The 23,663-nt window shown below is 43.7% G+C and overlaps 2 protein-coding genes across 2 annotated transcripts; both read right to left on the bottom strand.

The window, feature by feature from the left end:
* Positions 1-13,903: 13,903 nt before the first annotated feature.
* Positions 13,904-16,490, bottom strand: LOC100285132 (RER1A protein). The gene is made up of 3 exons (NM_001158026.2): positions 16,065-16,490; positions 14,780-14,960; positions 13,904-14,266 (listed from the first exon to the last, which is right to left on the bottom strand). The coding sequence occupies exons 1-3, from the start codon at positions 16,406-16,408 to the stop codon at positions 14,219-14,221; spliced, it is 573 nt and encodes a 190-aa protein (NP_001151498.2). The 5' UTR covers positions 16,409-16,490; the 3' UTR covers positions 13,904-14,218.
* Positions 16,491-17,434: 944 nt separating this feature from the next.
* Positions 17,435-23,609, bottom strand: LOC103626426 (Type 2 DNA topoisomerase 6 subunit B-like). Its single transcript, XM_008646836.4, has 12 exons — positions 23,385-23,609; positions 23,174-23,285; positions 22,995-23,078; positions 22,674-22,700; positions 21,960-22,068; positions 21,800-21,881; positions 21,602-21,622; positions 20,161-20,354; positions 19,007-19,148; positions 18,569-18,762; positions 18,324-18,447; positions 17,435-17,983 (listed from the first exon to the last, which is right to left on the bottom strand). The coding sequence occupies exons 1-12, from the start codon at positions 23,424-23,426 to the stop codon at positions 17,687-17,689; spliced, it is 1,428 nt and encodes a 475-aa protein (XP_008645058.1). The 5' UTR covers positions 23,427-23,609; the 3' UTR covers positions 17,435-17,686.
* Between the last annotated feature and the right edge of the window lie 54 nt (positions 23,610-23,663).

The raw sequence follows: 23,663 nt of genomic DNA, 5'->3' as shown, positions 1-23,663 counted from the left end.
ATAGCTTCGCTGTCTGGACTGTGCTGCCCTCAAATTCTCCCAAACCATTCTGATGTTCTCTTCGGCTTCAAGCAAAATATCTGGACCGAACACCTGTCTTTCACCAGGTTGGTCCCAATGCGATGGAGTTCTGCAATTCCTCCCATAGAGCGCTTCAAACGGTGACATCTTCAGGCTGGCTTGGTAGTTATTGTTGTAAGAGAATTCTGCATATGGTAATCTCTTGTCCCAACCTATCTTGTCTTGCAAAGCACAAGCCCTCAACATATCCTCCAAAATCTGATTGGTTCTCTCTGTTTGACCATCTGTTTGTGGGTGATAAGCTGAGCTGAACTTCAAGTGCGTGCCCAAAGCTTCATGCAACTGCTGCCAAAAATGAGAGGTGAACTGGGTACCTCTATCTGATACTATCTTCTTCGGAACACCATGCAAGCACACAATACGAGCCATATATAGTTCGGCTAACAACGCACTATTGTAGGTGGTCTTGACTGGTATGAAATGGTCCACCTTTGTCAAACGGTCCACTACTACCCAGATAGAGTCATAACCAGTACAAGTGCAGGGCAAACCGACTATAAAGTCCATTCCGATCTCATCCCATTTCCACTGAGGAATCTGCAATGGTTGCAACAAACCTGCTGGTCTCAGATGCTCGGCCTTGATCCTCTGACAACTGTCGCATCTGGCCACATACTCTGCTATCTCCCTTTTCATATTGTACCACCAAAATCTTTTCTTTAGGTCTTGGTACATCTTCTCACTACCAGGGTGTATAGAGTATGCTGTCTCATGGGCTTCCTTGAGAATCAGTTCCCGGATTGATTTGATGTCGGGAACACACAATCTGTCCTTGAACCATACCACTCCTTCTGCATCTTCACGGAAATCATTTCCTTTTCCATTTATGATCAGCTGCCAGATCTCGCTGATCTTCTCATCATTCTTCCGACCTTTTCTGATATCTTGCTCTAGAGTGGGTTCCAACTCAATTGCCACTCCTTGGGTGTTGTTCAGAAATCCGAGACTCAACCTATCGAACTCCTTCGCTAGCTCATACGGCATCGGGTGGGCTGCCAACATATTGACTTGACTCTTTATACTCAGAGCATCTGCAACCACATTTGCTTTGCCTGGGTGGTAATGAATCTCCAGCTCATAATCTTTGATCAACTATAGCCATCTTTGTTGTCTCATGTTTAACTCTGACTGAGTGAATATGTATTTGAGACTCTTGTGATCCGTGTAGATATCACACTTCTGCCCATAAAGATAATGTCTCCAGGTCTTCAATGCATGAACCACGACTGCTAACTCCAGATCATGAGTAGGATAATTCTTCTCATGAATCTTCAAATGTCGGGATGAGTATGCCACTACTCTCCCTTCCTGCATCAACACACACCCCAGTCCGGTATACGAAGCATCGCAATACACTGAGAACGGCTTGTGAACATCTGGCAGAATCAGTATTGGTGCCGTTGTCAACTTCTCATTCAATGTCTCAAAGGACTTCTGGCATGCTGGGGTCCACTTGAACTCAACCTTCTTTGCCAACAATGCTATCATTGGTCTGGCAATCTTGGAGAAACCTTCAATGAAACGCCGATAATAACCGGCCATTCCGATGAAACTCTTGATTCCTCGGACATCTTTTGGTGCTTTCCAGTCCAAGATAGTTGTTACCTTCTTCGGATCAACAGCCAATCCCTCTCGGTTTATAATGTGACCCAAGAATAGGACTTCACTGATCCAGAACTCGCACTTGCTAAGCTTGGCATATAGCTGACAATCTCGTAGCCTCTGAAGTACTTTCCTCAAATGCTCCTCATGTTCTTGTTCATTCTGGGAATATATAAGAATATCATCAATGAATACAACTACGAACTTGTCGAGGTAGTCCATGAACACACTTTTCATCAGGTACATGAAGTAGGCTGGCGCATTTGTCAAACCGAATGACAAGATCGTGAACTCATATAGTCCATACTTGGTGATGAATGTTGTCTTCGGTATATCTGAGGGTCGGATTCTGAGCTGATGGTAGCCTGACCTCAGATCTATCTTTGAGAACACAATGGCTCCTCTCAACTGATCGAATAAATCTTCAATTCTGGGCAGGGGGTACTTGTTCTTGATAGTAACCTCATTCAAGGATCTGTAGTCAATGCACATCCTCTTTGTTCCATCCTTTTTCTCCACAAATAGCACTGGGGCTGCCCAAGGCGAGGTACTCGGTCTGATGTAACCTTTCTCTAACAACTCATCAATTTGCTTCTTGAGTTCTACCAACTCTGGTCCGGACACTCGATAGGCTCTCTTGGAAATAGGGGTGGTGCCTGTAATAAGCTCTATGGCAAATTCAACCTTCCTTTCAGGTGGCATACCTGGTAATTCCTCGGGAAACACATCTGGGAAATCTGACACTACATTGATAACCTCTGATGGTTTAATCTCTTCAATATGGGCGATGACTTGGTGACAACTCCCTTTCCTTAGTCCTGACAAGACCAATTCCACTAACACTTCTTCTCCTTATAGGGACACTAACTTCATTGTTTTCTTGTCACAACTAAGACTGGCTTGATACTTGGTTAGCCAATTCATCCCTAGGATGACGTCTATAGTTGTGTCCTCGTTACCCATAACTATCAAATCGGTGGGGAACTCTATCCCCCTTATTTGAACCTTTGCACTAGGGCAAAATCTATCAGTTTGGGTCCTTCCACCAACTGAACTAACTCTCATAGGTGGATACATGGGTGCTACTGGTATATTATGTGATTCTACCCATGATGCAGTCACAAAAGAATGCGTTGCTCCAGTATCAAATAAGACATTTGCGGAATGATACTCGACTGAAAACGTACCTAGTGCCACTCCTGGAGTCTCCTGGACTATGTCGACCTCCAAGTGGTTCACCTTTCCATACTGGTTACGAGGTTGCCCACGGTTGTTGCTTCCTTGCTGCATTGCATTCTGCCTGACTAGAGCATTGGGAGCTAGCTGTTGTTGAGCTGCTTTCTTTGGCAATGATTCGCCCAATGGCCTTGTTCACCATAGTGGAAACATGCATGACTTCCTCCTTGAGCTGGCGCTGCTTGATTGTTTTGGTTGGTTGCTAGGGCAAGAAGACGGGCTGTCTGGTTGCTCTAACGCTGGTATTGATTTACTCCTTACTGGTTGTTCTGACGGTACTGCTGCTGCTGAGGAAACTACCTCTGGTACTGTTACGGCTGGTTCTAACGCTGATGCTGGTGCTGGTGACCTTGCTTGATTTGCTGAGTTGGGTTGCCTGAGTAGCGAGGACAACTGCTACTCCCGGTCTGAGATCCACCAATCTTGTGTTTCCTGTCCTCCATCTCCTGACGCTTCATTTCTGTCATGATTGCTCTGTCTACCAGATGCTGGAAGGTAGGGAAGGTGTGGTTCATCAGCTGATAGTGGAGGGGGTCCACCAATCCTCTCAAGAAGCGGTACTGCCTCTTGGCATCCATGTTGACATCCTCTGGGGCATAACGCGATAGTTGCAGAAACTTATCCCTGTACTCACTGATGGACAGGGGACCTTGCTTCAGGGCGAGAAACTCCCCCTTCCTCACTATCATTAGTCCCTCGGGCACATGGTAGCGACGGAAATTGTCCCTGAACTCCTCCCAAGTGATGGCTTCAGGGTTGGCATGGGTGGCGAGGTAAGACTCCCACCAAGACTGTGCTGCTCCCCTCAGCTGTCGGGGACCATACAACACCTTCTCACGATCGTTGCACTGGGCAGTGTGCAACTCACGCTCCACGGTACGCAGCCAATCTTCCGCGTCAATGGGATCAGCAGAGTGGGCAAAGACTAGGGTATGGACCCTCATGAACTCTGCCCGCTTGTCTCTGGGCACTTATGGCATCTGGACTTGCACTGGAGGCTAGGGTGGTGGTGGCTGCTGCTGCGCTTGCTGCATAGCTGCTAAGGTTTGACCAATTGTCTGGACTGCTTGAGTCTGCATCAAGAACATCTGCTCGATAGTCATCGGTGGTGGCGGTGGCAACTGCTGCTGCTGGGCTGCTTCCTCTTGGGGTGCCTGCTGCTCTGGCTGAGCACGCCTCGCACCTCTGCGCCTGTTCTCAGACATCTGTAGAAATCACACACATATCAAATCTGACTCCGCAGTCTTTCAGCATAAGAAGAGATGTACAGAAAATCTTCGTAGAACTGAACAATTGACCATCTTCACTGACAGCTTCTCAGATAAAGAGGAAAGTGGAAATAAAGGGATTACCCAACTAAATAACTGACTTTATTAATAACTACACCAAGTTGCAGGGGATACCCACACCTTGGTGACAATCATTACAAAGATCCAACTGTAGTACATGTCCATCATAACAAGCATCCAACATAAAATAAGCAAACTAACTCTAACTAGACTGACTAGACTGAGACACTGAACTAAGAATTATTACAGACTCCGACTCTGTTGATCTAGGGATCCAAATCTATCCGGGTCCTGCAGTCTGGGGTACCATAGTTGAAGCGACCACGGGGCGGTGAACGGTAAGGGCGCTGAATCCAGACAGGGCGGGAGAACCACCATCAAGATAGTGGCGTGCCGCGCATTCAGCACGCAATTCCGCAACCTCCACCCGAACCTTGCCCAACTCGTCAAGGGCGTGGTCCAACTCTGTGTTGAGCACGGTGACCAAGTTGACCATGTTGTTTAGCCTAGGATTGCCCTCACCAACTGGCGAGACAATCACACCTCCAGCACTGTTGGTCGAACGTCGAGGATAGTACTTCAGGTCAAGGCCGTCAGCTACCCTGCTAAACAGTGAGCAATACTGGGAAAGTGCTCGTCGTGCTGCATCTTGCATGGCTGCCTCGACAGTGTCCCTCTCAGTAATAGAATAGTGCTCTGAGAAGGCCTCTGCACCCTAGAGATCATCGTCTGGACGGCGCACCAAGAAAGTAGCCTCCCACTGGTCCTGGTATAGCCAGCGATGATGCTGGTAGACTACACAACGGTACTCGATGGACCATGTGTGTTGGTCGAAGGCCCGACGCAACAGGGTATCGAGAGCGTCGTGGAAGTGACACCCGCGAGCAGTGTCACGAGTGATGGGTCTAGCGATCCATCCATCCGACTCTGGCTCCTCCGAAAGCTCCGTGTCGTGGCTCAAACTGCCACCGGTGTCATCGTCGTCGTCGTCCCCGTCTCCGCCGGGGTCTCCTCCAGCAGCCGGGATACCCTGAGGTGGTGCAGGGGGCATCTCTGGCTGAGGTGCGGGGGAAGGCGGCCTCTCAGACTCCACCTCCTGCTGAGGCGAGGGGGAGGAGTCCTGCTGCTCCTGCTCCTAGCGTCGGCGCTCCTGCTCCTCGTGCAGGCGATGATGCAGTCTCTCCAGCTGACTGGACTGACCTGGCACCATGCGACGCAGTGGACGCTCCGCCAGGCGAGAAGGCAAAAAGGGGATCACATACTTACGTGCAGTGCACCTAAGACAAGCCATCTACAAAAGACGTCGTAAGCACAAGAGTAAGAATAGAACTATGAGACCAAAAAATAAACAGAAAGGAAAGTGAGCTGAAACTTTTTGAGATAAGTAAATAACATAGAGTTGGTCAAGATAACTAACTTTTGAAAAGACACTGAGGTCAAGGTAAGAGTAGAGGTCTATAGTCCTTAGGTTGACCATTCTAGTCTAGGTTAGCGGTCCTACAGTCAGCAAGGCTTTGATACCACTTATGTCACACATGGTTTTGGAAGGCAAACCGAATGCAAACCATGTATGTGCCAGGATCAGAAACTCACGTACACAACAATTACATAATTGGACATCATCACACAATGCTCGAAATAATAGCGGAAATGTACTTTATTACATCAAGATGTCCAAGACATCCACAGAGTCTAATACATAACCATTGTTCAACATAATTATCAAAGTGCGGAAATACGAAACATAGATGCTAAGCCTACACAAGCATCTGACTGGGGGTTTGCCACTAAGAAAGAACTAGAACTCGTCGTATTCCTGGAACTCCTCGAAGTCATCCATGTTGTCAGCATCACCTCCTGAGCATTGAGTACAATGGGGACAACCTGGGTGGGGGTGGTGTGTAAAGCAAGGGTGAGTACACATCAACGTACTCAACAAATGTCCCGTTTGGCTAAAGTGGACTAGCTGTATATGGAGTTGAGGTTAAGCAGTTGCTTTTAGTTGGTCAGGTATTTATTATTAGTAGTAGAGCCAAGTTTTAGTAAATAACCTAGTTATTACCTAGAAGTACCTCCTCAAAAGAGGAAATACCAGAGATCAAATTTTATAACATCATTGTTAATCATCATCATAAAAGTATTCAAAGTTCTTCTAATCAAAGAGGATCCCAAGGCTGCTCTTAACCGTGAGCTCGGCAGATATACCAGTTTTTAACACTCTGCAGAGGTTGTACACTTTACCCACAAGTCGTGATCCCTTTATGCCTCGGGTCGATCAAACCCTCAAACACTACCAAGGTGAGTCGACAAGGTTTCACTACGTAGCCTTTACAAAGACTCCCCTGGTGCATAGTTGCTCGTTAGGTTTCGCCAGTCGTACAAACGCAGTACACCTCCCCAAGGTGGGTGACTAACAAAAACCAAATTGAATGAACATCTGCACCCCAACCTTGGTAGAGCGAGCACTACGCCCCGACCCCCATTGATTGCCCTCGAGCAAAGCCAACTATACCCCCAGGTTCATCTAATTAATCAGCTAAGGGCGTCCCATTCCACCCTCATGGTTGTACTGTTATCCCGGGTGGTCACTCCATGAACAAGTCCTTACGGAGAGGTACTCAGGAAAAAGGCCTGAGTCCTCTAAGGTAACACAAAATCATCCACAAATTCAGGATAACAGTATCGTATCATGAATGTTCACATCATGTTCATTGATTAAGTTAAGGCAATAGCAACATGCTAACCATGATAACCCAAAAGGTAAACAAGGATAAGGTAAATACAGACTAATTAATCCTTAGGTTTCATAAAGTAATGCGAGACAGTGAATCATAAAGTATGTAGGACATAATAGGTCAGAGGACACTTGCCTTCACCAGGTTGTTGCTCAGGGAGGTCTCCAACAACACACTCAGGAACCTCGGACTGCTCGTTGTCTAAATAAAGCGAGCATGCATTCAATACATTTGGAAAGTACAAATGAACATCACACCAAACATGTACAAACATTGGAACACATCTTAAAAAGCACAATACTACATAAGGGATAATGAATTCAAAGTATAACATGAACTATAACATACCTTAATTTTATTTGAAAATAGATTAATATTTCCCTAAGTGATATTTACAAGTACATAATCATAGACCAATTTATTTTATTGTGACCTATAATTTAGAACAGAGATGAACTCCAGCAATATCTATCATTAATCTCACAAGTTTAAACATGATTAAATCTCTAAGGTTCTCCTTTTATTTATTTTATTAAACAAATAAAACTACATCTATATTAGTTCATATTCAATCATAAAAATTAGAATGTGCAGACAGTAAATGAAACCATTTTATTTAAACAGAGAATAATTCTATGAATATTTTTGCAATTTGAATCACGAAATTTGGAGTTCATATGCAAAAGTTATGAAATCAACAAGTTTGGGAATTCAAAATATGAAATTAGGGCTAATTCTGTGAATACTTAAAAGACCCGGGCTAAATCTGTAAGATTACAGGGGCTTGCGCGCGAAAACCAGGGACATCGGGTTGATTTCTAGTAAACCGAGGGTCTCTTTAAAAAAACAGCCACACGAAGGGGTATCGGGTGAATCTTACCGTCAGATCTAAAACCAACGGCTGAGATTAGATCTGCGGCCGAGGGCACACGCACGCGGGCGAGCGAGCGCTGACAGGCGGGCCAGAGAGTGTCAGTGACAGGGGGGAAACACGCTGACCGAGCGGGCCTAGCGCCAGGGGAAACGAACGGCTACAGGGATCCGAGCGGGTCCGAGGGGGTCCGAGGAGGTCTGAGCCGTTCGATCAAGATCAGACTGAGGGGGTCCGAAGGGGTCCGAGCGGACGGGGAAAATCAGACCGGGAATGATGAGTGGCTGCGAATGGCACTGACAGGTGGGCCTGGGCATCAGGCGTGCGGGCACGAAGCGGTATCCCACGGTCTGGGTCGTGCGATCAAGATCGGACGGAGGGAAATCAGACCGGGAAACAGATGGCTGTGGGTGGCGCCGCTCCTCTTCGCGGCGGTGAGGTCACCGGAGTTGAGGCAGGCGCGAGCTAGGGTGGCTCTGGGGTCGCCGGAGTTGGGCAGAGGGGAAGAGGGCGCCACGGCGAACTCAGTGGCGGGGAAGAGGCCATGAATACACGGGCAGAGAGGGTAGAACGGCTGTGAGAAGGTCTCGGGCGGGTCGGAGAAACTCCGGTGAGCCATTTCGGCCACGGGGAGGGGACTTAATGCGCGCTAAGGCCTTGGCTAACTTCAGCAGAGGAAGGGGTGACACAGGGACCTACTCCGGTGAACTAGACCGGGCTAAATCGGTCGGTCACCGCGCGAGCACGGCGGACCGCCGCGGCCGAGCACCGGCGAAGGCGAAATTGACCGAACACAGGGCACAATAAGGGAAATTGGGCACGGGAACAGGTGTCTCACCTCGGGGCGGAGCTCGGGGAGGCTTGGAGCGGTCTCCGGTGAGCTGGATGGTCGGGAACGCAGGCGCGGGTCTCCGGCGGCGGCTGGCGGCGTGGGCAGAGCGCGTGAGAGGGTGAAGCTGCGCGAAATGAGGTGAGGGGTGTGCGCGGGGCACTGGCAGGGCTCTATAAAGGGAGCTGGGCGCGTGGGCGGGCGTCGTGGCCGAGAAACCCGGTGACGTGCGCAAGTGCACACGCGCCGGTCCACGGCGAGCGCAGAGAAGACGGAACTGATAGGGCTGGCCCACGGTGCAGGGAGAGAGGACAAGGGCGTGCGGGCAATGGCTCGACGACTGGCAATCCGGGTCCGCGAGACAGAGAGAGAAGGAGAGCACGCAGGCGAAGGAAAACTGGCGCCGACAGATCGGCCCCAGCGGGCAGAGAGCGAGAGAGAGAGAGCGCGCGGGAGAGGGGAACTGCCGCTGGCAGGCGGGGTCCGCCTGTCAAATGGCGCGGGCACGCTGGCGCGAGGCCTGGCTGGGCTTAGTGGGCCGAATGGGCTGCTTTCTCTTTTTCTTTTCTCTGGATTTTCTAATTCCTTTTCTATTTCTTTTTCCATAGGGTTTTCAAATCCAAAATCAAACTAGGTTTCAAATTCAAACATGTGCAACACTTCAAAGAGTATTTTAAGCTCAACATGATGCAACATGTAATGACCCATAGGGTTTTGGTAAAAATAAATAATTAACCTCCACTAGTTTAAGCTATCCCTAATAAAAAGAAAAAGGGAGAATCAATCTAGAGGGAGAGAAAACCTAGAGTGAGAAAAAGAAGAGTAACACATGATTTTGTGTGATAATTAGAAAGAAATTTTATACCTCCAAAATAAGGGTGTTACACTCGTATGGTCTCCTTGTTCATCAGATGGATGTAAAGACAACTTTTCTTAATGGAGAGTTGGACGAGGAAATCTATATGGAATAGCCTGATGGATTTGTGGTAAAGGGTCAAGAAAGCAAGGTATGCAAGTTATTGAAATCTTTGTATGGTCTGAAGCAAGCACCAAAGCAGTGGCATGAGAAGTTTGACACGACTCTAACGTCTGCAGGCTTTTCCATTAATAAGGCAGACAAGTGTGTATATTATCGCTGTCGTGGGGGCGAAGGAGTTATTTTGTGCTTATATGTTGATGATATATTGATATTTGGCACAAACATTGATGTGATCAATGAGGTCAAGTCTTTTCTATCAAAGAGTTTTGATATGAAAGATCTAGGGGAAGCTGATGTGATTCTAAACATCAAGCTGATTAAGGCAGATGGTGGGATTACTCTCTCGCAATCTCACTATGTTGAAAAGGTTTTGAAGCGATTTGGCTTCTCTGAGTGCAAACCTTCTCCAACACCTTATGATCCTAGTGTGACACTGCGAAAGAACAAGAGAATTGGTTTAGACCAATTGAGATACTCTCAGATCGTCGGTTCACTCATGTATCTTGCTGGTGCAACAAGGCCCGATATCTCGTTTGCTGTGAGCAAATTGAGTAGGTTCATGTCAAACCCCGGGACTGATCATTGGCATGCACTTGAGCGGGTTATACGCTACTTGCAAGGTACAATGAGTTATGGAATTCACTATTCTGGTCAGCATGCAGTACTTGAAGGATATAGTGATTCGAACTGGATATCTGATGCAGACGAGCTTTATGCCACCAGTGGTTATGTCTTTACTATTGGTGGAGGTGCGGTATCATGAAGGTCATGCAAGCAGACCATCTTGACGAGGTCAACCATGGAAGCCGAGCTAGCTGCACTTGCCACAGCAACCGTTGAGACAGAACGGTTGGGTGAACTCTTGATGGACTTGCCGGTGGTTGAGAAACCAATACCAGCTATCCTTATGAACTGTGACAATCAGACAGTGATTGCTAAAGTGACGAGTTCTAAGGATAATGGGAAGTCATCAAGACATGTCAAAAGACGATTGAAGTCTGTCAGAAAGTTGAGAAACTCCGGAGTTATAAGTGTGACTTATATTATAACAGATAAAAATTTGTCAGATCCTTTTACCAAGGGACACCACGTAATGTGATAGAAATCACATCGAGAGAGATGGGTATGAGACCCGTATAAGTTGCCATGGTGAAAACCCAGTCTATGTGATCGGAGATCCCGTGAATTAGGTCCTAGGAAGAACAAGCCATTGGTGAACTGAGGAGAGTAACCTTTGACCCTCTCTAAGTAAAGATGCAATACTCTCAAATGTTGTAAGGCAGGTTGGCTTTGTGCCTTAATGTGTTCTGTTGGCTTGTATTAGCGAAGATGTTGTCCTGCAGAACATTCTTGAAAGAACACACCTATATGAGTTAGACTGTCTAACGTCGCAGTCTATGAGATCTGGGTGATCTCTAGTAAACTCATGAAGAGACCTTGGAGTACGACGTATATGCTCCACCCGAGAAGGGGACTACTGATAGCCAAGTACTAGTCATGACTTCAAGTGAAATCCATTCACGCAAAACTTGCAATTCAAGGCATAGTCCATTGTCCAAGTTGTGGGTTGGTGTAGCTTGGAGTTATAGGCAGAAGTTCAACTTAATAGTCTCTGCTGAAACACTAGTATATAAAACAGTAGTGAACAATGGCGAAAACTGCAGATGGACATTTGAGATCTGGTGGGGGATTGTTAGGATTTATGGGCTAGGCCCAATTGAGAAATTCAAATAAATCCCAGGAAAATCTCAAAAGCCCATATAAGTGTATGGCTAGGGAATGGTGGAACCAATAGCACCATATTGCTAGTTCTAGTGGAGTAGAGCTAGTTTAAATATGGAAGCCACACTCACTCACCAAGTCATGGATGAGAGGAGAGAGTGTGGAGAGCCACACACGCGCGCGCTCGCTCGCCTCGCCTGGCCGGGCCGGGCCGGGGCGAAGGGCACGGGCGCACGACATGCGCGTGAATGGTTTGCCGAAATAAGGCCCCTCGCCTTGCGGGGGCACGGCTTCCTTTTGCCGTTTGAATTTTTTGGTTACTTGGGTGTTAAGTTTAGAATCATAATCGATCGCTATAAAATCTAAACTGAACGCGAGATTTTCAACACCATGCATCCAATGCATCCCGTTGCCAAGGTGCTGGGAACGAACAACCGCGTTGATGGGAATAGACGGACTGGCGCCTGCATCGGTCGTATATTGTTGACCGTATGGAAACAAAAAAGAGTGCCCTCCCCCCCCCCCCCCCCTCGCCCGTCCATCCTCATCGCAACATTTTTGTGGATATGTGGCGGCTGGGAATTGAACCCACAACTTCACCCTCGTGCAAAGCTTACTCTACCACTCCATAACATGTCTTATGCTTATATTACAGTTTTGTTACCCACGTATTATAACCAGTTGAGAATAAATTGACTATCTGAGGCCGTAAATAAATTCAAACAAAAAATTATTAACTACAAAGTTGAATAACTTTTGAAGTTCTACAACTTTTGTTTTGATATTTTGTCCATCTGAGGTCGTTTGTAAAATTTGCATTTTGAATTTGACAAATTCAAATGCAATTTTTGAGAGCTGAGGTGATTTCAAATTAAAAGTTGTCAACTATAAAGTTTCATAACTTTTTGAGAACCACAACTTTTATGTTGGTGGTTTTATCATCCGAGATTGTTTGAAAAACTCAAAAAAATAAGGATAAAATTGATTTCTAGTGGCACTTCCTTAAGAAAACCGTCACTAGAAATCATGGATTTCTACAGACGGTTTTCTTAATGAACCGTTACTAGAAATAGCACTGACAATTGATAACTGAATCCACTCGTAAAAATTAGGCGTCACCGCAGGATTAGAGTTTTTTTTCTACTAGTGAAAAAGGGAGCATTACACGTTGGTTTGTAGAGATTTGACTGGTCATCATCTAAAATTTGAGAGTTTGTTGGATACACGTATCCATAAGAACTTGTATATCTTTTTTACAGCTCTTGAGACTCTAAGTTTAGCTAGGATTTATATCTAGACCGTTGGAGTTGCTCTTAGCATGCCATTCCATTCTTGAGCATACATGCAATCATGTTACTAGTACTTGTTTCTTGTGTGTCATGCGGAGAAATACTCGATCATATTTTGAAAACAATGTTGCAGTTTGGATGGTAAGGCTCTAAATTATACTATAAAATTTAATAATCGGATCAGATTAAAATCATGCTCTATTTCTATTCATTTTAAACTAAAATTAATTAATAGTTCAAACAAATTGTGAAGAAACATTTATATGACATTTATCCATAATAAGGTGGTGCATTTCTCAAATTTAGTGGGATAACTTCATTACTCATGTTAGTAAGGTGGTGATGGATCAACTAATTCTATTCCACAAAACAAACAAAAAATAAGGAGTAACAAGATGATAGATTAGATAGGGTCTGTTTGGTTGGACTGTGGCTGTGAAAAAAGATGTTGTGGGCTGTGACCCGTGGAAAAGCTGTTGTGGTCTGTGAGCTGTTAAAATGATAAAAACCGTTTAGTCGAAACCACTAAAATCCTTAAAAGTTCTTCGATATATGTTTTCACAATTCCATCCGAAAGCCAATAAAAGCAGGTTCAAAAATGCTTTCATTTTATCACCGTAAAAAAATCGGCTTTTAGAAAAAGCTGATTCCTAGATCCAGTTCTTTGGTTTGGCTTCGGCTTTTAGAAAAAGCTGATTCCTAGATCCAGTCCTTTGGTTTGACTTTTAGAAGTCAAAGGCCAAACCTAAAAGCAAAACCAAACATACTCTAGTTTCTCAAATCAAATACCCTATTAGATCGTGATCCATTACCGTCCCGCCCCTAGCCGCTCCGAAGAGATCCTGCAGCGTCCATGCATGGTGAGCCACCGTTAAAAGTTAAAACTGGCTGCCCAACGCTGGGCTGCAGCTCCGGCTGCAGCTGCAGTTCGTTGACACAGGCAGCAAATGACTTGTATAACTGCTGTTCGGCTGCAGCACATGAAGATGCAGCCGTAGCGAGCAGAGCCAAACAACTTAGGGTCTGTGAGAGCTGATCGTCCTGTACCGCACGCTGGGCTCCTCCAACTGCCTGTTAGCTACAAATAGACAATGGCTGAAACGCTTGTCAGTGTCAGAGCAAGGGTGAGCAGGCCAGCGGTGAAGATCGGTAGCTGGGGCACGGTAAATCGCTTACAAGATCCAGGCAACAATGTCGGAGAGATAATAATAATAATAATAATAATAATAATAATAAAAGAAAACTTTTTTCACAGCCTCAATTCAACTTTGTTTTCTCGGTCTTCGCGTGCTTTGGATTTGCAACAGTTCAACAGGTCCACAACTTGTCGACAAAAGCACAGCACAAGAGGAACTGAGAATCTGATTTACTAGCTATGTTCCATGTCATTGTACATAAACTACCGACTTGTGAAACAGGAATCATTAACCAATGCAAAAGTCTGGTTAGCTTCTCTGCAGACTCCACTAGTGAATATGGTGTGCATTCACTATCAGTAGCTGGTACTCAAAATACCATGATGCCAGCAAAATGCCTCACAGATAACACAGGCATTTGCTCTTTGAGGTACAAGACCCTCCGGTCTTTACTCTTTTGATGCACTGGCTCCAGGGCGTTTCTTTCCGCCATACCTCTGCATTGGAATTGCGACCAGAGTTTAGTAATCTACATATGATGACCAAATTGCAGATGCAGGGCAAGACTTCCATATTCTCAGTCAATTCTAGGGAGCATGCATTGTCAATGGGCATGATGTAAAACAATTAGCCTCAGAATAGAAAAAAGACTTGCCATTACATGGTGGTGTTTAATGGACTGTATAGTACCAAGCAGATAATAAACGAATAAAATACAAACATTCCCAAGCTCCTATACAAGTTCCTATATTTTTCCCCGCTACGGACAAGCCAGAATTCATTACTTGAAAGCAACAAAATCACATAAGTTTGTAACAGCAAAATAAACCCGTGGCGAACCTAATTAATATCCAGCCACGCTGAATGGACACAAAGTTATCATTGACTAGACTTAGACACAATCGAAAGTAGAAACCACAGGAAATAAAACCATTTGGTATCAACTTTGAGAAACTCTGCTACAAAGCATGATTTGTGTAAATTTCAGGTCAGAAACAAAGAGGTCTCACCTGCTTTCCAAAGCTGAATGGGACATACTTGTACTTGACCATATGCATAATTTGTCGCTTCATTGTCAGGACAAAGAGCACAATCCAGTAACAGAGAAGTATTGGCCAGAAGACAGGAACATCGAATACAGAGAAGAAGGTCATGACGAAAGCAATGCAAAAGGCTTTTGTTATGGCATACCTGAAACAAGAAGCAGTTGGTTAACATACTTTCAGCTCTACAATTGCATTAGAAGAAAGGACAGAAAACTACAAGCCACTGAAACATGAAAGCTTGATTGAGACAGTGAGTAGGCTAGTAACATGATGCTTCCTATCTAGTAAAGATAACAAATTGTTCACATGAAACAGCAAATGTTGCCAGATCCCAGGGGAAAGCAATGCCACCAAGGCATTCATTGACTCAAACCCTTATATATTATCTGCAGACTGGGATCACTAGAAGCCACATGGTGATAGATTGTTCAATTCCACCATTCCATGTGAATCATACAGAAAGCAGATGACTGCTGGCAAAAAGAAAGAACATCATGATATATAACTCAAAAGGAGTGAAAATATATTGCACTATAAAATTGGAACATCAAAAGGTGAACTAATATTCAATAGGAAAGCAAAAAAATGCATAATGAAAATGGCACAAAAGCACATAGTTCCACAAGGAAATGCAGCCTATAATTCTCAGAAAACGCATTACATTGTACAGCAGTAGCTACTAAATTCTGATGGAGCAATAAAAAGCTTTGAACCTAGAACAATACCAAGTAATTAGTACCACTGAAGTGGTTGTTTTCCAGCAGCCAAATAATTACTGATAAATAATCGAATACATAAAAGGGGACAAATGATTTCAGACGCGAATACCATGAGACAAATTTAGCTGGTTGGTTAGTGAAGGGTGAGTCACCAATGGCCCAAGCCAAGTACAGTTGATGCAATGGAAAACTGACACAAACTCGGCATATCTTATTATCACTTCTACAGATTGAATCTAAATTGGATAGTATCTAACATCGCAATCATATCGGACAATTGATAATTTCACATGGACCTGTGAGAATCGTGGGTTATTTGGTTGGTTGGTGAATGCCTGGATGGCAAATATTAGCTAGCCAGCTATTCAATTGAAATCTAGCACAAAAGCAGCATATTGCTATGGTTGCCGTATAGAATTGGATCCCTAGTAATTAGGTAAAGTAGCTACTAGCAATCAGCTCAGCCAGACATCCAGTGCGGCGGCGCCTTTGGACTAATGAGGTCAGGACAGAAACCGCAGTTGGCATACCAGAACTTGAACTCGGGGAGGCGGCGGACGAAGGGCTTGAACTCTTCGGAGCCGCGGGTGGGGAGCCCGGGCCCGGCCTCGAGCGCCTCGAGCTCCGGGTCGACCATGGGGGAGAGGAAGCCGATGAGGAGGTTGAGCAGGTAGATGCCCAGCCCGTAGGTGACGACGTAGAAGCCGCGCACGTAGTAGACCCGAAGCGCGTACACCGCCGCGGCCACGAGCGTGCCCGCCCACCGCCCCGCCGTGTGCGGCGCCGCGCGGTCCAGGTAGTGCTGGAACGCCCGCGACGCCTCCGCGCGCCACCGCTCCGCCGAGCCACCGTCGCCGACGGGGGAGGGCTCCATGGCCGCCGCCGCCGCCGCTTGGGATCCCCGGGCGGGTGGGTTAGGTTTCGAGCCTGGAGGGCTGAGTGGGAATCGCAATCGCGAGCGAGCAGACTGCAGACGAAGAGGATTTTCACATGCCGACTGTTCCGGACTTCACGTGCTATAAATAAATATACCGAAACTTAAATCCCATCCGAGATTCTTGAGCATTGATTTCATCTCAATCTTCATGAATCCGGTTTAAGCTTCCAAACTAATCCTAAAGTTTTTTTAAAAGAAAAATGTCAAATACTGCAGTCTACAACATTTTTGTTGCCTATTTCTCAACAGCAAACATTTTTTTAGGAGTATGTATAAAGTGTTACAGATTTATATTTCACCCTATTTCACGAAAACCACACTTTTGCTTTTCACAAACAAATACAAAAGAACGAAAAGAGCACCAGTCTGGTGGGTGGGAAATGGATTTGTGAAATGTTATTACTACAAGATAAACAGATAATATGGTTCTTCAAAACACAAAGAAGAAGCTTACTCTAAACAGCGAAGCGTGATCTCTAAATGACAGGGAAACTACGGAGCAGCTTACTGCAATTTTACTAGGCCGTGGTCTCCACTTTGCCTAAAAAGTTGCCCCAAGACTAGTTTTGATTAAACTGTAGAAGTTTTGGAAAGGCTGCAGGCTGCAGCTATATTCCGTTTAATTATTTAATTTCTGCAATTACGTTTTCTAAACATTGACGTAGCAACTGCTACTTAAACCGCCTCGAGTTCAGCGAGCGGGTTTAGTGGAGTCTGGGCTACAACAATTAGAGATTAGAGATGGCAACAGGTATATATTTATTATCGGATTATCTATATACGCTCTTAGTACTAAATCTACTCATACTTATACCCCATGCTCCATGGGTAACCCATACTCGCTAAGAAGATCTTAAATTATAATATTCCGAACACTCAAATGTCAAATAAATACATAAAAATAAGTTTAACCTGAAATATAACAAACCAAATGATTACATAACTTGAAAGTTAAATAAACGATAGTCGAAAAAGGGTTTTATTTTAATTTTATTAGATAATAATAGTTGTATGGTACAGATATATTTTACTCACGGATATACGGTGCGTGTATCGTACCGTTTATCCAACGGGCAGGGATTGTTGTTCATTAACATATCCACCAATATAAAAATCATCTCATATCCACCTACATAAGTATTCGGGTTTTCGACACCCATTGCCATCTCTAACTACACTACAACTCTACGAGACGGTAGACGGGTGAAAACAACGCTAGAAATCGGAAGCCATGTCTTCATCTCCACCTCCTTCGTCCAGCTCGCTATCTTCATCCAGCTTCTCGCATTCGAACAGATAAGGCACGTTGTCCTCTGAATTATCCTTGGTGTCATTTATCTCTATGATGCGGATCATCTTCTCGCAGATCGACGACTGAACAGCTCCTCCAGAGACGTCTTGTTCGGAGCCTAGCCCAAGAAGCGCAAAGCATTCGCCTTGGAACTCTTCATCGGTGGATGACAAGATCAGCCCAGCGATTGATTCCGCAAGGTCAGGAACGTATTCACGAACCTGAAATGACATAATGAACCGAATGATTTAGAGTGCTTATTATGATACAACCTGAAATGATATAACTAACATATGGTATTCTTTTCATGATAGAATTTTATGGTGCTTATTATGATGTCACGCTTAGCTTATCTTTCTCTATACTAACTCTAATAAATAGGTGACCATTTGCAGCGTAGTTGCGTAGTTGATAGAATAAGACAAATTGTCCTAAGTGTATGATGGCACTTTAGCCTTAGCTTCTACCCAAATAGCAACATAATTTCTTCAGTCCAAAAAACATACTGAATAAGTTAATCAATAGTAGTAAAAAACTAAGAAATATGTACAAAGTGCATACCCTCTGGCCATGGCAACTAAGAAAATCTCCTGCATGATCTGCTTTCAAGTGAGTTAGAGCAGATTTGAGTGCCTTCCTCAAAAGGTATCTATCCTGTGGAGATCCCTGCCGTTCTTGCATAGCAGTGGCTGGAGAAAGTCAAGGATAGACAGAAAATCCACCCTCTACATATAGATTGAGCTTTCACTGAAAAAAATAACTTGTGGATGAAAACAAAAAGAGGATGAAGTGTGCAAACTGGATATCATTCGTGGTAAGTATGAATGGAAATATCAATACGAGCAAATGCCATGTTATCCCACTCGAGAACAGCGTTTCCGTCATCACCCATCAAACCTCCTTTTAACTTGAAACCATAGCTTTGCCAGTCTGTGCTCATCAACACATCAAAAGAGGACTGCAATATCTGACAAGGTACAAAATCTTCAAAGTACAAAACCTGCAATTGTTGCAGCCAACAATGGCATAAACTATAAGCTCAGTTGAATCATGCTTAACTCTAATATACTTTACGAGAGTTATTGTACTGTTAGTAAGTAAGTTATAAGTCAAACGAACAAGTCATTTCCATTGTCAAATTAAAATAAGATTGTCTTGGCATGGGGAATGTACCGCACTAGGGCCTAGGAGAAAAAACTATTTAGGAAATGAAAATGTATAACTAAAACCTTCGTGGTTCAAACCTGCGTGGACGAGCAATTTGCCATACAACAATCTGAATCAGATGCAATATGTGCAATCACTATGACTACTTCAACATGTAGTCGGTTAGCTTTTCTTCTTTCTACATGGTTTGCTGCTCCAGTTCCAATCTTTAGAAGATCTCTGAAGTAAGAAGGAAGAAAAACTAAAACTTACTAATCATGTTATGGAAGCACACCAATCTGTCCTGACCCGTGAGGATGCATAACACCACACTCAGATGATATGCAAGTGTTCATTAGCATGCCAATGAGTGAATAGACAACAGACCAGACTACATAAAGGTTTGGACATAGGAGCTTAGCACATGCATGCCAGAAAGGCCGAGAGAATGGGCTTGGGCTTGGGCTTGGGCTTGGGCGATTAAGAAATGGGCAAATACACAGTGAAGCATGGGATGCTGTTGCATGTGGGCTGCCATCAACAATTTTCTCATGGTTAAATATAGGAAAGAAGATACAAAAGATCTAATGCTAACAAGTGTGAAAATATATCTTAAACACAAATCATGCTAACAAGTGTGAAAATATGTCTTAAACACAAATGAATGCAAATTTCTTAAAAAAATCAACGAATGCAAACATAGCACATAGCAGTGATTCTTGGTTAGCTTTCTCACATAGGGCTATACCTAAAACAAAAAACATGATGTCAATGGACCTGAAAAAAGGAAAAAAATATACAATTGAATTCAAAGAATAATGGAAAAAGCGATCTGCTTAACAAGATTTATCAACAGCAAACTCCAAAGAACACGGAAAAGAGATTCCAGAAATATCATTTAGCTTTCTAAATTGTGAGTTCAGGAAAAAAGCTAGAAATGAATACAGATGATAAACTACTGATGAAAGATTCAAATAAAGACAGATAGCAGAAAAATATGATTTGGTTTTTAAAACATCTCATTTTGAGTAAAGACTAGAAGTAATTATAAACAGAATATTGGTAAGCTCAGAAAAGGGACACAAGCAAATCAAAAAGCACAACCCCTACCTAGATGCCCCCAGGTAAGAATAAGGGTGACTTCAGCATGAAAATTTTGGAGCATATATTAGCAAATTCAGTAAAATTATCTTAGCAGCATAGTAGTATGAGAAAAATATGTAAGACAGTCATGATGGAAAGGTTTTTTTACCTATCAAATAAGCACATGCCACACTTGTCGCAAGAATTTACATGGGAGAGTGAGTAGTCTTTAAGACCAGAAACTAGCTGGTCAATACTTGATGCCGTAACAGAATGATGCACATCATCAGAATCTTGTGGTAGACAGACATTTCTGGAACCAGTGTTGCCTGTTTGCTCAACAAAGAGCTCACATGCTAAATTCTAAGTACAAAATAAACAGCCAAACAGGAACTTAAGTTGTCAGCTTAAGGAAAAAGAGGCAAAACAGAGATTCTCAAGGTACATGCGTCCTTGATACTCAACAATCGAAACTGAAAATATTCCACAACCAATTCAAGTTAAATGTCACACTCGGACGGTCACACCACAAGTGACCGACAGCTGAAAAATGGTAATCACTTTTAGACCTGTTATGTTTTTTTGTTTCAGTTAATCAGCTCAAGGACATATATACACCTATTTAGTTTATTGATAACCTTTTTTCCAAGATACTTGTTACCAATATATCCGTAGCCAATGCACTTCTAATCAACTATCTCCAGCCATTGACAATATCAAATATATGTTGCATTCTAAATGTATTCATGTTCTTATCTAGGAGGTTTCAACTTCTAGAATCATGTTGTTGTTTTTTTCCAATCCATCATAATAAACATTGACGCGAAAGGGCCTCTAGCTGAATTGGTTAGGTGGTATGAGTAGCACTCTTCAGGTCATGAGTTCGACTAAGCGAATTTCAAGCTAGGATTAAAAAATCCTCTCGTCTGTCCCACGCCAACGCACAAGTCTAAGGTCTAGCCCTGGCCGCGACCGTTCTCACATGGGCTACGGTACCGTTGTATATGGTGGGACGGAGGTTTGGGGTTTTCTCGATCTGCATGAAGTCTTCTTAATTGTAATGCCGTGGGGCAGTCTTACCCTCCGCAGGTCGAGTTTTTATAATAAACATTGACATAAGCAAATTTGGACATCAGTTTGTTTCAGTCAAACAAAGCCATACCCACACAAATATATTAAAACGTATGCTTCATATCCTACTTATTACCAAAAAAGAATGAATCATACCTAAAAGTACAAACATGTAAAGAACTACAATAAAACTAAGCCTCATGAAGTGAATAGGTATAATGCAACCGGTGTGTTTGAAATTTTTAAGATCTGGATGGCATTAAATTTACTATTGTTTGATTAAACAATACAAAGGCAAATTAAGATGAATATGCTAAAAGGCAACTAAACTAACTTAACCCTTTGAATTAGAAAGAAAAACATAAGATAATACACATCAAACAGCTTTGTTAATCAAACTGAAGAAATTAAGGATAAGTAAATCTGAGATTGCATAAGAGTAGAAATAAGCCATTTAAGCTGCAAAGGAGCATTGAAAATGAAAGTGTGAAATACTACACTTCCAACTTGAGGAAAGATAACAGTTCAGATATACTTACTGCTGCTCTTAGCACTTGTATCTGCACAGGTTAAGAAAAAAATATCAGCTCAGACATAATGGAGCCAACAACACAAAAGTGACATACTTAGCTGCGCAAAATTGACACTTAATTCTACCGTCTTTGCCAATATATTCTACAAATACCCTACCATAAGATCATTATTAGGATTCTAATAATTATATGTTGAGAAATCACCTTTTTGAAGAAACAAACCAACCATAATACAAAATCATCAACATCAGCATCATTTGAGAGACAAAGGCAGACTTCAGTTCCACTGTGTTGAGAAACATATCCACAATTTAATCAATCAAGGTATTCATTAGTCACATCAAACTAAAAACAGACAGCGTACCTGAATCGTGCATGATTTTTGTATGCGGTAGCCAACTTGCTAAATCTTGCACTTGATGTCTCTTCTTGAAGATTAATTTGATAACGATAAATGGCTTCATCATTGATTCCTGAATAATGGGCAAGAAATCATCAATGACTGCACTCACAATATCACAAATGAAACAAAAACAGCCTTCTCAGATATTTTTTGCCTTTTGGTACTGATTTGTACACCCAAGAAGTGTGCTAATAATTCCGTCATCTAAATAGATATACGTAGGTAGAAGAAAACTTTGATGTACTCTTCTACTATATAATCATGTGTGTTTTTAGGTTTAGAACTTGCATATTATGACAAACTGTAACGAAAACTACATCACAAAAGAAGAAAACATATAAGGAGAAGAAAAAAGCATGAATAACAAATGAAAGTAGTGAGGAAATCAAGATATGAGAAAATTTCAGTGAATCGCGGTGAGAGTCTGACCACCGAATGCTCCCATCTTTATTAGGATTCCATTTATCTGTTTCTTACCATTGCTACCAAGTTTATCATTTTTTTTGTCAGGTGAATTCTCAAGATACCAACCTGCTCTGTTGGACCAGCACAACCAACCAACCAATTTAGAATATGTAGAATTAATGAACTCCTAGTACAGTACTTCGCATCAACCGATATTCATAACACAAACAGAACACTGAACTACATCGTGCAGTGAAACAGAAAACATACCAGTAGTTGTGACTAAGAGTGTGCCATCTGCAAAGCAGATAGAAACCACATAAGACAAAGGAAGATGAACGAAAAACAAGAATTACTCCATTTCTGTTGTCCAAGTCATTGTCAGTTGTCACTCAAAAGTTGGTACTCCATCTGAAGATTCATTTAAAACTATGGCCGTTAAGGACAGTGTAAGTAAAGAACATTTGACCACCTTACCATCGAACAATCTTTAATTCTGGATGTATTAACATTATTATAAACGAATGTCAAGTCGTAATCACTAATCGCATTGATCTGGACGAGCAGGTGAGCATCACAGTGATCACATACCCCATCTCTCTACGGGAATCTCACGCGCCAGGGCGTCGAGCTCCAGGAACTCCTCCAGTTTGCTCCCCACCCCCGTGTCCGAAACTGCGATAGTCCACCAAATGTTTGCGTTAAACTAATGTTACACGGCAACGTAATAATCGGAATTAAGGATGGAACGCCGCCGCAGACTTTGTTACCGGAGACGCGCAGCGGCGGGGAGCTGGCGGGTTCGGCGGGGCGCTTGAGGGAGACCGTGAGCCGGCACGGCAACTCCGACATCCGGCAGCGCTGCACCGCCCAGTACACCAGCTGAAACAGAGGCGCGGAAAATTCTGTTAGGAGGTGTAGTTTGGAATTGAGATCGGAAATGGGAGGGGTTTATCGGGTGCGGGGCAGAGAGAGGTTTACGGAGTGGAGCAACTTCCGGTGGGGAGAGGAGGTTGACGCCATGGTTAGGTTGAGCGACAACGCCCGGTGCTTCGGCTGGCGGAGCAGATTACAAAAAGAAAGCTATGGATCGTTGAGCCGGTCGCCGGAATTCCGCCGCCGTATCGGCGCGCGCCAACCTCGCCGCTCCCGTCTCCCCGGAATTTCTCCCCCTGGAAGAGGACGGACACCAGGATGGGCCGTGAACGTCTGAACGAATTGCGGTAGATGGGCTGACAGAAAAGCCCAATGCATGGAAGG

Source organism: Zea mays, chromosome 5 (assembly GCF_902167145.1).
Source record: "Zea mays cultivar B73 chromosome 5, Zm-B73-REFERENCE-NAM-5.0, whole genome shotgun sequence".
Taxonomy (NCBI): Eukaryota; Viridiplantae; Streptophyta; class Magnoliopsida; order Poales; family Poaceae; genus Zea; species Zea mays.
This window is presented reverse-complemented; position numbering and strand designations above follow the sequence as displayed.

Excerpts from the sequence above, each read along its gene's own strand:
- LOC100285132 (NM_001158026.2), bottom strand. The coding sequence starts at position 16,408 with ATGGAGCCCTCCCCCGTCGGCGACGGTGGCTCGGCGGAGCGGTGGCGC. Across the intron at positions 14,961-16,064 it reads CTCCCCGAGTTCAAGTTCTG|GTATGCCATAACAAAAGCCT; the intron begins GTATGCCAACTG and ends TTCTTGTTTCAG. Across the intron at positions 14,267-14,779 it reads CATTCAGCTTTGGAAAGCAG|AGGTATGGCGGAAAGAAACG; the intron begins GTGAGACCTCTT and ends ATTCCAATGCAG.
- LOC103626426 (XM_008646836.4), bottom strand. The coding sequence starts at position 23,426 with ATGGCGTCAACCTCCTCTCCCCACCGGAAGTTGCTCCACTCC. Across the intron at positions 23,286-23,384 it reads ACCGGAAGTTGCTCCACTCC|CTGGTGTACTGGGCGGTGCA; the intron begins GTAAACCTCTCT and ends CCTCTGTTTCAG. Across the intron at positions 17,984-18,323 it reads TTAGTTGCCATGGCCAGAGG|GTTCGTGAATACGTTCCTGA; the intron begins GTATGCACTTTG and ends ATGTCATTTCAG.